This window comes from Tiliqua scincoides, chromosome 5, assembly GCF_035046505.1.
Source record: "Tiliqua scincoides isolate rTilSci1 chromosome 5, rTilSci1.hap2, whole genome shotgun sequence".
Classification (NCBI taxonomy): Eukaryota; Metazoa; Chordata; class Lepidosauria; order Squamata; family Scincidae; genus Tiliqua; species Tiliqua scincoides.
Window position 1 is genome coordinate 80,879,486 of NC_089825.1, and position 13,991 is coordinate 80,893,476.

Here is a 13,991-nt window from a genome sequence, read left to right on the forward strand (position 1 = left end):
TTCATTTCAATATTTTATTTTTAATATCTTGATTTTACCATGGATGCAACTGCATTTGGGGAAATGTTACATATTTGTACTTTTAACAAGCTACTATATATATGCTTTTAACAATGATAGTCAATTGGGCTTACTGCTGGGTGTGGATAGGATTGCAGCCTAGGACTGTTAAAAATTTTCCTACTTGATGATGTCACTTCTGGCCATGACATCCTGACAGATTCTCATTCTAAAAAGTGGGTCCCAATGCTAAAAAGTTTGAGCTTAGAATTTCCTCCTTGCCCAGTGTTGCATATATAGTGTCATCAGTGTGTCAATGAAGAAACGTAACGCAGAGGAGACTGGGACTCTTTCCCAGAGCCTCACAGTAATTATGATAGAGCCAGGCTTCCAAAACCTACAGCCAGAACCATTTTGTGTATGTAAATAGGCCAGGAGAATACATGTTCTTCACATTTCAAGTGCTCAAGTCTCTTCCCATGCATTATCTTGTAAACCAGTATTCTCTCCATATTGCAAATGGGGGAACTAAGGAGAGCAAAAGAACAGTTGGCTTGCTTAGTACCACTTACGGTAATTCATCTAAGGCTGAGATAGGGGGCATGTGCTGCCAACATTACACTTCATAGCTGTTCTGCCTACTCCTAGGCACACTTACCCAAAACCAGTGATACTGAGCTCAATAGCATATACTCCCACAGACAGATGCACAGGAATGCCGCCTTAGCCACTATGCAATGCCAGCCCCGAGTAATAAGGCCAGGAACCAAAGAACCAAGCAATTAAGTTGTGCACATCTCAAAGGGTTTTGGACTTGCCTCTCATGCAGTGGCCCCTCCATACCCCAAAACAACCTACAGCTGCTTCAGAGGGGGAATTTTCAAAGCAGCTTTTAATAAGGCATGGGGAGGGGGAGGAATCAACTAGGAGTAGTTTGAGTAATCAGAAGAAAGCAGCTTCATAGTTGACCTATGTCTTATGTGAGAGTTACATTCTGAGGCTGGAGTATAAAGCCAAAATTGCATAAAAAGGTTGAACCTCAGTATTCACTGACTTGGTATCCCGATTTAACTTACCACTAAAACCGAGGTCCACCTTTAAATGCCTTGTAACAAGGAAAAAAACAGCAAAATCCAATTTCCTACCTTCATGCTGTTAAATAATGATAATTTCATTCCATTAAATCCCATTATTCCCCCCATCGAGTGACTGAATACAGTATAGCGTCTATACCAATGCATTCTGAGGGACAATAGAGCAGCAAGAAACCTGGAAGTGAGTCTTTAAAGCTGTTTTTCCATTGATTTGGTATCCACCAATTTTTTTTAATCCACCAAGGGTTCTAGAACTGAACCCCAGTAGATAACAAGGCATGACCTGTAGTCAAAGCTCCCTTAAAGATAAATACTGTACATACTGTCTCTTTAAGAACTAAAAACACATTATGAGACACATGCAGGGACTGAGAGAACAGCAGCTTCATTCTCCCATTTCAGGCCCACTTCAGGGCATAAATGGAGTAAGTGGAATGGCAGGCAGAATGACCTGCACCATTTAAACCAGTGGTTCCAGAATTGGTGGGTTGTAAATCACCAGGGGAATCAAAATAGGCTGTTCGCCTTAAGAGGAATGGCCTAGGAATGGGTGCCCTGAGGGCACCGCAGTGATCATGATGGAATTTTACAGTATCTTGGGGTGTCCTGGAGCCTCCTGGAGGTTTGTGGCTCCCTCTGTGATCCTCTGTGTGGCTGCCATGAGCTCCAAGCAACAATCAGACCTCACTTCCAGTTTGTGATTAGCACTCCAACCGGTAATCGGAGCTCACTGCAGCCACGTGGAAGCCTGCAGAAGGGGCCACGAGACTCCAGGACACCCCAAGATACTGTAAAATGCCCCAAGTCCCCAAGGTGCTAGGATTGCTGCAGTGCCATCGGGGCCACCCCCCCTTCACCCTGCCTCCACAACATTGCAACATTCCCAACTCCCTCAAACTACTGATTTAAACTATTCCCTTTTTAAATTTTTTTTTGAGGGGGGAAGTGTGTGTGCAGTACTTGAATTTGGATGAGTCAATCACATGTAAAATGTGGGCTGACCATAAACGTTGATGGGAAGTGAATGGCTGGATTATTTCTGCTGAGCCAAGAACTTCTACTAAGACGATTTAGCTGAATATAAAAGAGAACTAGTTTATGGTCATGGACACATTCAGTGTGAATCAGTCTTATTTGGTGAAGGTGACAAAACAGGAATAGAACCATGCCCCTTCACTTCCTATAACCACGGAAGCTTCCACAGGAGAGGACGAGCATCTTTGAAGAGGTCAGGGTTTTCATGAGAGGCATGCAAGGAAGAAAAAGAGAAGCAAGCTGCCAGTGGGCACCCAAAACTTCTAGGAAACAAAAGCTCAAATCAACAGCCTGTCTTCTTTCCACTGGTTATAGGATACATTTTTTAAAAAATTAATTTTATTTAAGAAATAATATTTCAGTCTCCCCCCTTCCACAAGAACAAAAGCAGCAGGCACATAAGTTAATAGCAGAGAAATGGGTAAGCACTGGTTGCTAAAGGATACTACTCAAGGCCTCAGGCAACAAGCAACACCTTGGGCCAGATGACATTTCAGTTGTGCTTCAACATAGCAAGTGCTTTGGGAGGGAGGGAACCGAGGGGGAAGCTTGAATTTCTTTTGTGCCTGTGCTACCCAATATTTAATCTGAGAGATCAAGATGTCCATCAGGGTTGTGGAGAGAGGAGATGGGAGAATCCTGAGTGTTCAAAAACCAGTGTTTCTATCTGGAGCCCCCCAAAAGTCAAGTAGCGGGGCTGGAACGCAAGCCAGTGTATCCCTCATGCACACAAAAGGTTATGTGACAGAACAGCAGGGGTGCAGGCCAAAAGACACTATCAAATTAAGGCAGGGATGGAGAGGTCTTTGTCTGTCTAGAGCAATTTTCAAAGTCTTTGGAGGTCCACCAAAAAAGATTTCATTAGGAGGAAGAATCTTCTTGCTTTCGAAGGCTGGGGTTAGATCACTTCCTCCTCTTTTTCCTCCCACCACCTCCTGCATTTACAGAAACAAGATGTGTTCTGTTTGTACTTGGTAGTCAGTCTTTGTTGCAAATTCTCTTGATTTGAGGCTAAGTGGGGGAGAGACAATGCTCTGGTTGGAGCAATGGTTCTTCACAGTGAGCTACTGTAAGGTCCAAAAGTTTCAGAATCCAAAGAGCTTAATTTGACCATGAGCAAGGTCAGAGTGATACTAAGACTGAATCACCAAACTGCTACCCAGTAAAAGAGAGTGGTGGGAGAGAAGCAACTAGCTAAAAGGCACCTGAAAGTTGCTCAACATGACACAGATCCTACAAGAAAAGCAAGCAAAATATTTCCTGGGTGTGGTCTTCTCAAACTTGACCAATAGCAATAATTGCTAGTCCTCATTCACAAACTCAGCCCCTTTTCTCTGTTATCAACAGGGGTTTTGGTCCATTTGGAGGTGCCATCTCTTGACCTTACAGGCTGTTGAGCGTCTGTTCTTGGTTCATTTTCTGGAAAAAGCTCTTGCCAAATTCATATGTGCTGATCATGATAGCACAGGCTGGGGCTACCTTGATGACACGAGGCAAGAAACCTACAGGTGGAAGAGAGAAAAGAATGAACAAACAGACACAAACACACACAAAAAATGGGCCCAAACCTGCATGCCCTCAACTAGGCTTAGCCAAGTAGAGCTTAGGACTGGAACAAGAGTGGGGAGGGGGGAGAAGGTAGAACCAAGACATTGATGCTTTTCTTCCTGGAAGGGAAAGCTAAAGGGCTTCCTATTTGATTCAGTGAAGAAGATTAAGAAAGACCCCATGTGTTCTTGGCTTTCCTCTTTGCTTTGGCCCATGTGCCATTGTCTGTCCATGTTCAATTTAAAACAGGTCACATTATTATCACCAGAGATTCTTTCCCTATCCCTAGGATTTATTTTTTAAGGAATGCAGGGTAAGGAATTGAGATAAAGAAAGACCAACATATTCAACTCTCTTGAGCCATCTCAAGAGTTTACAAGTGAAGAGGCATTTCCACTCAGGAATCTCTACTCCAGATCTAACTAACTTCTACTATTCCATGCTGGCTCTGTTACACTGCACAGTGGAAGTCTGAGTAAGGGCAACAGCAAAGGACAATACCAGTCACCTGCAAAGAGTCCTCGGGTACCGGATTCTGCCCGAATCCTCTGCATAAGTAGCCAGGTGGAAGACTTGGAAGCAGTTACTGAGCAGGGGGAAGAGAGTGAAAGAAGTTATTTAAAATGTTTATTCTCTACCTTTTACTTAAAGCAACTTACAGTAGAAAAAATAAAATCCACAAAGCAATAAAATTCAGTAGCAATTTAGTTTTAGGAAGAAGCATTAGGTCAGACGACTCAAACTCAATTCTTCCTAACACACACAGCAAATAACTGGGTTCTGCATTTTGCTGGCAAAGCAAACAAATCGGTGCACTGACAAACTTCCTCTGGGATCCTGTTCCAAAGATTTGTGTGTGCTTGTGGGTGGAACTGCTGAAGTGATCCTGCTCCTCCCTACAGCAGTTCTCCAATTCCATACATGGAAGATGACATATGAGGCAGAATCCTTCCCAACAATCTTAATAAGTAAGGGGGCTTATACATAGGGAAAGGTACTGTCTCAACCATGCAGGTCCCAGCCAAGTTGTTCAGTACATGGCAAAGAAGAGCAAGCCTACTCAATATCATCAATACCCAGTAATTTGACTTGGATAACAGCACTGAGGAATGTTGGGAAGGAACTGAAACATTCCCACCCAGCACTTCCTCCTTCATCAACATTCACATCACAATCAGAACACAGGCAGATTCCCATGTCACACTGTACTTGTAGGTCCATTATTTGTACAAGAATACTAGCCAAGTTCTTGAGCTATCAGAGGTAATTCTGATAAGCCAATTGGAAGGCCAGTCCTCTTCATTCATTTCCCAAAGTATTTCTTGTGATGCAACAATACACTGCCAAGGCAGCTGCTCTCAAAAGGAACAATTGTCCTTTTATTTTTTTTGAACAATGGAAATGGGGATGGGTGTGAAGGAGAAACTTCCATTCTATGCCCAGTCTGGAAGCAGACAAAGGCATTATCTACTACTAGCCATTATCACCCTCAAATCTACAGAGAGGCCACTGTGACATAAATATTGGAACAACATGAATAGAAGAGAGGAGATGGTTACTGTAATGAGACTGTAATGGTTACTGTAAAGAGACTGTAATGGTTACTGGCACTCAAAAAATACAAGGATCTGGGACTTTAAGACCAACAGGGAACTAAAAAATATGCAAGACTTTAAGATCAATAGTGAACTTTTTAAAGCCAGCAGTTGATGACCAACAGCTGGTGCCAATTAAAGCTAAGTGAGAATAGCTTCTTTCATCAGTATAATACAGGTTCTTTGACTCTAGGGATTGCCAGTTACACTGGATAATTTGAAGAACCACTTGTACTTCATTCTTTGAGAATGCCCCCCACAGCAGCAGGCTAAAGGGTCAACATTATTCGACCACAGTCTATCAGCCCAAACAATGTCAGTTTTAATACTAGGGACTTCCACGTTCTCAGCAAATGGGCATTAGCAGGGACAGAGAAGCTCAAGCAAACGGGCTCAAACAAAGGAAAGCTGGCAGGGGGGGGGGACAGGTGAAAGTCAACAGGGAAAAAGAAAACTCAATTTTCATAGGGACTGGAGAAAGACTGGCCTGCAGACATTGACATAAAAGGATTCTGGATACATTGCTTGAGATTCAGAAGGGAACCTTGCCAATGGTGGGAAATGGTGTTATTGGTGGCTTAATACGCAAATGTGGGCCTGTTATTTACAAAAATGGGGGGGGGGATTTATACCCAGCCTCAATTTAACTAAACACTGCACAGTCTCTCATCCATTTTCCCAACCTTTCATAAGGGTAGAGCAGGAAACATCCCTCCTTTTCAGCAGATGCCAATTCCACCACCACAGATCTGTCTACAACTACTCCTTCACAGTTTGATTTTTAAAGATAAATTTTGGATGTCATGTATATGTAAGGCAGGTGTGAGTTTTTGGTTGTGCAACAGGAGTACACAAACCAGGGATCTGTTCCCAGTGCCACATGGCATATACATGAGATGGAACACGTGCCTTTCCTACTGCACAACCTGTAAAGTGAGCCATGCACTTTGCAAAGCCATGCACTTTGTAAAGTGCACCCACTAGCTACTAAATGTGCCTCCGGGTGCGTTTTAAGGGTTGCAAAAAGATTCACAGTGCACATGCCTCAGGGAGCCGAGACCGGCCAAGGCAACTGTTTATGCTACCACTTCCATCTTCAAGGGGCTGGTATCAGGTTCCTGTCCCTGGGAGTAAGAAATGCTACCCCTTCGGGTTCAGAAGCAATGGCCTCAGGCACTCATCCCACAAAAGAGGACTAGGAAACCATACAACTGGGGTATCTGGGTCTTCAATTTATTCACAGTTGTCTTGAGTGGAGGGGAAAGTGCAGGATATAAATCTTATAATAATACAAAGCAATTACTCCAATCAATTAGCTGGGAGCCCTATACGCAAATCTGCTTATCTCTCCTGCCAGTGGAGGAGGACTGGCTGTGCTCCCTTCAGTCCAGACACTCTGATCTAACTTTCTCTATCTCTGACTTTTGTGCTCTGATACTCTTTCTACACCTGCTGCTAGGCATTGCTCATCCCAATACTGAACCTGCGTGCATCTATGTGCTCAAGGGAAGGGCTAACTGTTGGCAAGGACGACGATAGTGGCCTTCTTCCCCTGAAAACGTTCTGCCTCTCACCTTGGAGTGTCTCCATGTTTCCCAGCTCAATCTGCCGCTGGGTCTTCACCACATCAAAGGGAAGTGTCAGGATAGCAGCCACCTGGGGGACGGGAGGGACCATCAGTCAGCCACCACCAGCTGCAGTAGGTGGCAACAACTGACTAGCAACACTGGTCAACAGAGGGTTTTTTGTTTTGCACAACCATCTCCAATGGGCCCTATTGTTCAGAATTGCTATGGAGGAAAAAAGGTTGCTTAAAAATGTTAACAATTCAGAGTTAATTAGTGTTTTAAAAAATTATGCCCTCCCCCAAACTCCACCACTCAGAAAGGTTGTGCCAGGGAAAGTCTGACTGATGGCACTTTAGCAATCTTACCTTACAACACAGAAGCATGTCCACTTCTGCTGACCTACACAGACAGAAACAGCGAGACAGCCACCACCTCTGCAGTTCTTCTAGTTGCAGAAACTGGGCAGAGGAGGCAAGTGCCCTGTGCCACAGTTACAGAGCAATAGCCTGAAGGCCCTTTTGCCATCCATCCCTCTGCTCATGTGATATCTCAAGGTCTTATGGAAGAACGGCAAATCTCAGACACTCACCATGCCAGAAATAGCCCCAGCGGCAAAGCTGACCATGAAAGTGGCCTCATCAAGATGGAGCTGACTGCATAGCCAGTCTTTCACCAGCTCATAGTTGTACCAGTAGAGAGCTGTAAGGGAAACAGGAAGAAGAAAAGATCAGAAAATGTTGGTGAGGGGCAGAGGATTATGGGCACTATACTTCTTTAGAATATTCGGAAAAGCATGCTCGCTTGCTAGACTTGCAGCTATCACACCTAGGAAAGCCTGTAAAGGACACTCTTCATTTGGAGAAAAAGATTCCAGGTTTATTCAATTCAGTCAAGGCACATACTCATGGGGAAGGCAGAAATGTCATTGCTCAGATAGGAATGGCATGGAGTCCAAAGGCCCATGCCACCTGCTCATCAACCTAGAGCAGTGGTTCTCAAACTAGGGTGTCACTATGCCCTGGCCTCGCCCCCCTTACGGGGCGGGGAGGGGGGAAGGCAGAGATGCAATCTGCTGGAATGCACAGTTTAGGAGGGGTGCAGGGGCCTGCTGCCTGTGGCAGCCTCTTGGGGATGTGGGGAGCCCCCACACCAGCCTACACAGGGCTCCCCATGCTGCGGAGACTCTCAAATTTGGACGCTGAGGCATTACAGGAGCCTCTGTGCTGACAGAAAGATTTAAGGCAAGTGGAAAAATCAGGAAAGTTCACTACATTTTTTTACTTCTCCATAAGTAATGTATATCAAGCTGCTTAAAATCCTCTCTGTGAGTACTGTCCCTGCCCCCATTTCCCCTTGATGTATCCATACCAGAGAAGGGAACATCCCGCAAAACTGTGGGTCCCCAGCCCCTCCAGAGAGAAAGCCATCCATCCTGGGCCACAGAAGACTGGATGCAGACACGCAGTTCACGATAGCTTAGCTGGCGGGATTGCATCTTTGTCCGGATGAGTTCCAAGGGGCTGATCACAGTTACCGCGCCCACTAAGAAAGAGAGTTCAGAATGGCATGCAAAATCAAACCTGTGTCTATCAAGGTAAGTATCCTCCCATCCCAGCCCCAGGCACCAACTGGAACACATGAATGGCACAAAACAGTACCATGGATTACATGCGGCATCCAGCATGGAAACAGAGGCAATCTCTACATGTCTGTGCATCACAAGGACTGCCATACTGGGCCTTTCACCAAAGGGCCATCAAACTGTTTTCTACCTGGTCAGTGAGATCCCACAGGAATGGAACAAGAAGGATGTGAGAGAATGATTATTCACCCTGTTGCCAATCACCAAAATTGAGGACTCTGAAGGTACCATGTGCCTGAATGCCGAGTCTGCCATTCTGGCTTTCAGAGGCAGAGTGAAAAAGAGCTGGAAGGAACCAACCTGGGATAACTGTCTATATGGGATGGTGTTGAATATAAAGTCAATGAAGTGCCAAAAGATGTTTGTAAGGTGGGGCTCATTGTAGTATCCAGCCATAGTCCTCCTCTAACATGGAGGCTGTGCTTATACTATAGTTCTGAGAAGGGGGGAGAAGGCTTCCAGTCTGTACTTTAGGTGCTTTCTAGTGCCCTGTAGAAAGGTCACACACACTCTTATTTCCAAGTGAAGTTAACCATTCAGCAAAACTCTAATGGCTACACTATATGCACACCTTTTGAACAGTATCAAATATACCCCTTTCTGATCCAAAGCCCTTCCAGATACCTGTGCAACAGCTAGGATATTTAAATATTTTATGCATCTATAAATCACATTTCAAATGTTCATGCTGCTTCAAGTACATCTCAGTAATCCTCATGACAACCCTACAAAGTAGGCCAGCATTGCCGCACATACTATAGATGTGGGGGATGCTGGCAGACAAGTATCTCGCTTCAGACCACCTAATGAGTTAGGCTCAAAGTAAGGTCTGAATGACCAGATTTGTGGTTCACCACTCACATGGTTAGCCACTATGCTACACTAGCTTTTTACAGGCTTCCAGAGTCCTCTTACATCAGTGTTTGCTACAAGGTAAATCTGTCAATTATGACGGGGAGCTGCCATGTCCTTGTTACACATGCTGAGGACATGCAGTTGGTTGGAGTTCACTGGCATGTGCACATTACATATTTGGGGATGTGGATCTTCCCTTTGTTTAATGGAGCAAACACATTCCCTCCAGCAGTTGACAAGAAAAGCACAAGAGGCCCTGTCTCCAGGCAATCCTGTTCCAAGCCCCAAGTCACTCCTTTCCTAAAGCTGAGACAAAACACAGTTGCCAAACCACTGGGGAAAGAATGACTGTCAAAACAGCTCAGGAGATTAAAAACAAATGTATATTTATTTCAAAGCAACAAGGCAGGCAGCTCCTACAAAGTATATAAACACTCCTGTGTTTATAGGAGGAAAGTTAATACTCACATCGAGCAATGGCCCCAGCCACCAGTGGGATGTAGCACCCTTGGCTGTCCATCTTGGCACGCAGGAAATCACGTAATTGATCATAACTAGTGAAGTAGATCACGGTGGCAGGCACAGCCATCACTCTGTTGAGGTTACAGCCATTAAGCACAATCTGCACACATGCAGAACCCAATTTCTTCAATCACTAATGAGTCATAAAGTTGGCACAAGGAGCTCCAAAACTTTCCAGCAAAGCCAGTCAGGTGGGCAGTGGGGTGAGTGAGGCAGACAAATAAAGACCAGGGATCTTGGTTCAACACCATTTCTGGTTTCCCAGCCTTTAACAAAAAACATCTATACATTTCAACAGCTCAATCTATAACCATGAAGACTATGCTGTTGCTTGTACACTTCCTCCTGCCCCGACAGCAAGATAAAGACTGAGGTTATTCTTATGGGGTTGCAGTCTATCATACTCCAAAACAAACTACACCTCAGAATTTGGAAGGCAGTCACTAAAATGACCTTTGGCATCCTCCCACAAAGGAGGACCCTGGCTGTGGTTCAAGTGGCAGACCCTGATCCTAGGCATGCCACCTCAGAAGTAAGTCCTATTATAGTCAATGGACTAGGTGAGTGTGAATAGGAATGCAGCCTTAGACAGAGTATGAAGTTAGCATTAAATTAAAAATGATTCATTCAAAGACAAGTTTTTAAACAGAAAAGTTATATGACCCGAATCTCTGGGATAAGCTGGAGCTTACAACCAAAAGAAATCAAATCATGCTCAGACTCACAAAGTAGGCGGCAGACCACTCCATAAAGATCGGATGCCCTCATAGCGTATTATCTTCACAAAAGCATCCTAGAATAAGCAAGAAGCAAGGAAGGAGAGATAGATCAGCAGAAATAAAACTCTCAAGTGCACTTAGGAACATAAACATGTTCCTTCCACTTGCCTGTTTTAACACTTCTGGAAACTTCTCATTCTTAGCTAAAACTTTACATCTCCTGGGCAAAGCTGAACTATCTTTAAATGGGAGACTCTCAGGCCCAAATTGAATGTTACAAGCAAGTGCATGCGAAAAATTCCAGACATGGCTTATTTTCACACCAGAAGACCAATTCTGGAGGGGACAACCTGAAGTGGTTGTTATTGAATTGCTGCAAAGCTGCCCAGAAGCCACTTCTCTCCTTTCCACAGATTTCCAAAGCTGTAATGGACAAATATGTACCTTGAACTCTCCAAGAAGAAAAATGGCAGTAAGGCTGGTTATAGTGGAGAATTGGCAGGGAAGGAAAGAGTTAGGCATACTTTCCCCCTTTCCACTTCTTAATGCTCTCATCTAAAGCTAATTTTTAGAGTAGAAAAAGAGAGCTGGGGGGGCTGGTTCCACTCAACTCCTTGCAGTGTCTAGTTCAGCCCTCAAAGAGGATGGCCAAGACAATCTGAAAGAAAGTTCATAGCCATGACCTTTTCCAGGAGAGTGTTCTATATAGGCTGCAGAGTCAGATGGATGACTGCTCTGTACCACTAGCTACCAATAGGGTTCAATTGGGCTTGGAGATCTAGTACTGCGGACAAGACCACTGGGCAAGACCATCAGTTGCTCAGAGCAGTGCCTGTTTTCACCTATTCTGAAGAGTAACCCAGGCACCTCATTCTCTTCTCCCCATCACCTCTTTCCTTCTGGGTGCACCTTATCATCAGTTGAACAGAGGGATGAGCAGCATGCCCCAGAAGCAATGGGAGCTCTACAGACTGACTGTATTTCCAGGCTGGACCACTACCTTATAGCCAATTAGGAACAGGGACTAGAGAGGATGGATTGAGTTGAGGCTTGAATGTCTGATACTTCTACAGTGAGACACCAATGTTAATAAAGAAGCGATGCCTCAGCTGCTCTGCATTGCTTCCTAAACAAGGACAAAGGCCTACTGGACATCAAGGCACAGATCATCAATCCTCAGATTATCTCCCTGGCCATGTCTTCATGAATTTCCAGAGCAATCCATCTGGAAGTCCAAAAGGGAGAACAAGAGATTCATTTTAAAGGGAATGAATGCATGAATGCATGCAAGGGGAGAAGCCACAACACTGATGGACCTGCCTTCTTCCCCACTCAACATACTAGCTTAATGTGACAAGCTCAAACCAATGGTGAGAGGCTTGAGCTGATTTATAGTTGAACCCTAACTGGCATCTTTCAGCTGGCAGAGTATTCAGCCCTCTGCCATGCGAATACCACTGGGTCGTTGCTAGCAGCAAGATCTTACCAAGGTGCCTGTGAAACGAGTGGGGGTTTTGTACCAGGCCGTGCAGCCATTCCCGTTCTGACATACGTATAGATGGTCCATGAGGCCGTTGCAGTAAAGGAAGCATTTCCCTGTTGATGAGGAGACAAAAGGAACGGAACTCAAGAGAAGGAGGGGGAAAAAAATCATGCCATCAGCAAAGAAGCATCTTTGCTTCAGAACACATTCCTCATATTAAGCCACCTACTCCACGTACATGCTCACAAATAGTATACAAACTTCATCTCCATAGATGCCACCCCCAAGAACAAGGCTGCGTGAATTCCAATGGTTACTCTAGGCCTGTATATTGGTATGCTAAGAAAGGAGAAGGTTAAGGACCCAATGCAGCCCAAGCAGAAAGATAGCAGATCATCAATGATCACACCCTGGGAGGCACTAGAATCTTGTTGCCCTGCTAGTCAGGACTGGCAAGAAGCCAGCTGTCCACAGACATTAGCATTGGTCTATCAGCCACAGGGCAAAGTGAGGAGTGCCTGGCTCACTCCCACTCCTGAAGTAATAAAAGCAGAAAAATTCAACTTCCTTGGATTCTGTTGAAACCTCCCTGAATGTCATTACTGCACAATACCAAAGACCTATGCAGCCCAGCACTGTCTCAGCAGCTGCCCCAGACTCACATGCAGGATCAGACTGAGAGCACAATCCTATGCATGTTACTCAGAAGTAAGTCCCATTGTGCCCAATGGGGCTTATCTCCAGGAAAATATGTATAGGATTGCAGCCTGAGACAGTTATCAACTGTTTGCCCATGTCTAGTCTAGTATTTTTCTGGCAACATTCTTACTTATGGCCAGTGGCCACTAATTCATGAACAGGTCATTTTTTTTTCTTTTTGAAACTCTTGCACTAATAGCTATGGCCTCATGAGGTAATGAATGTGCAAGTTAATTGTGTGTTGCATAATGCATCCATTGTTCACCCCACTGCACAGAGCGCTTTGCAGGCTTAGACACAACAGAAACCTTCCTCCGTAGGCCCAGGAACAGGTCATGGAATGAGACCAAGTTGTTTCTGTGGAGACAGAGATGTGCCCTCACAAAGCTGAGACAAAATGGAAAGACAAGCAGAATACATTGGGGAAATACCACGCTGAAATATCACCAGCTCCAGACCATTACCACCACCATTAGCTCCAAATGCACCTGCTCCCTTCCATTATGGCACAGGTTGGATGGGATTTAAGCAAGGCTGTGGCAAATTGCAGTACATGAAAAGGAAAAGAACAGCACAAGGATGGAGAGACAAAGAACAAACAAAAGGTTTGCAGGGTTAATTAGCTAAAAAATGGAAGGTAGGAAATAGTCTCTCCCTCCTCTTTGTCCACCAACACTCAAATAAATGCATGTGTATTCTGTACTACTTGGCATTCAACTTGACAGACATTCTCAGTTTTTGTTAAAGAAAGCATTCTAGCTTTTCTGATTTTAGAGAAAAATGGAAAGATTATGCTTGATGCAGCTCAAATCTGAAGAATTCAGAATCAAAGAACCAGAAACATACCTGAAGATAGATATACTTATTAAAATTAAACATATGTGAAGATATACTTATTCAACATAACTATACTCAATTACAGAATTCAGTATGGGTGGTGCAAGCTGCTGCATGCAGGATACATACTACTCTGATAACATGCATCTCAGAACCAGAGAAAATCCCAAGGGAAAAGAGTTGTAGGCCTTCCACATGAAGATTCCCAATAAAAAGAATTCTATGCTTTCACACAATGAGATGCTGTAATCGGATAGCCAGAGACTCTCCAGCAGCAGAAGTCCCAGCAATGAGTTGTCAGAGTGATGATGGGGGACAGTGGTGAGTCTTGTAAAGGGACTCTTTAATAAATGACTGAGGGTGAAACCTGGCTCTAGGAGGTAGCTAAGAGTAT

General features: G+C 44.4%; 1 protein-coding gene across 3 annotated transcripts in view; it reads right to left on the reverse strand.

The window, feature by feature from the left end:
• Positions 1-2,425: 2,425 nt before the first annotated feature.
• SLC25A39 (solute carrier family 25 member 39) overlaps positions 2,426-13,991 on the reverse strand; it is a 441,295-nt gene continuing 429,729 nt past the window's right edge. For 2 of the 3 annotated variants that reach the window (XM_066626838.1, XM_066626837.1), the window contains 8 exons: positions 12,065-12,174; positions 10,585-10,652; positions 9,806-9,930; positions 8,209-8,382; positions 7,430-7,539; positions 6,847-6,928; positions 4,186-4,263; positions 2,426-3,631 (listed from right to left, as the gene is read on the reverse strand). In XM_066626838.1, coding sequence (XP_066482935.1) covers positions 3,513-3,631; positions 4,186-4,263; positions 6,847-6,928; positions 7,430-7,539; positions 8,209-8,382; positions 9,806-9,930; positions 10,585-10,652; positions 12,065-12,174 — 866 coding nt within the window. In that variant the 3' untranslated portion in view covers positions 2,426-3,512. The remainder of the gene's footprint in view (positions 3,632-4,185; positions 4,264-6,846; positions 6,929-7,429; positions 7,540-8,208; positions 8,383-9,805; positions 9,931-10,584; positions 10,653-12,064; positions 12,175-13,991) is intronic. The other variant, XM_066626836.1, reaches the window with a different exon arrangement.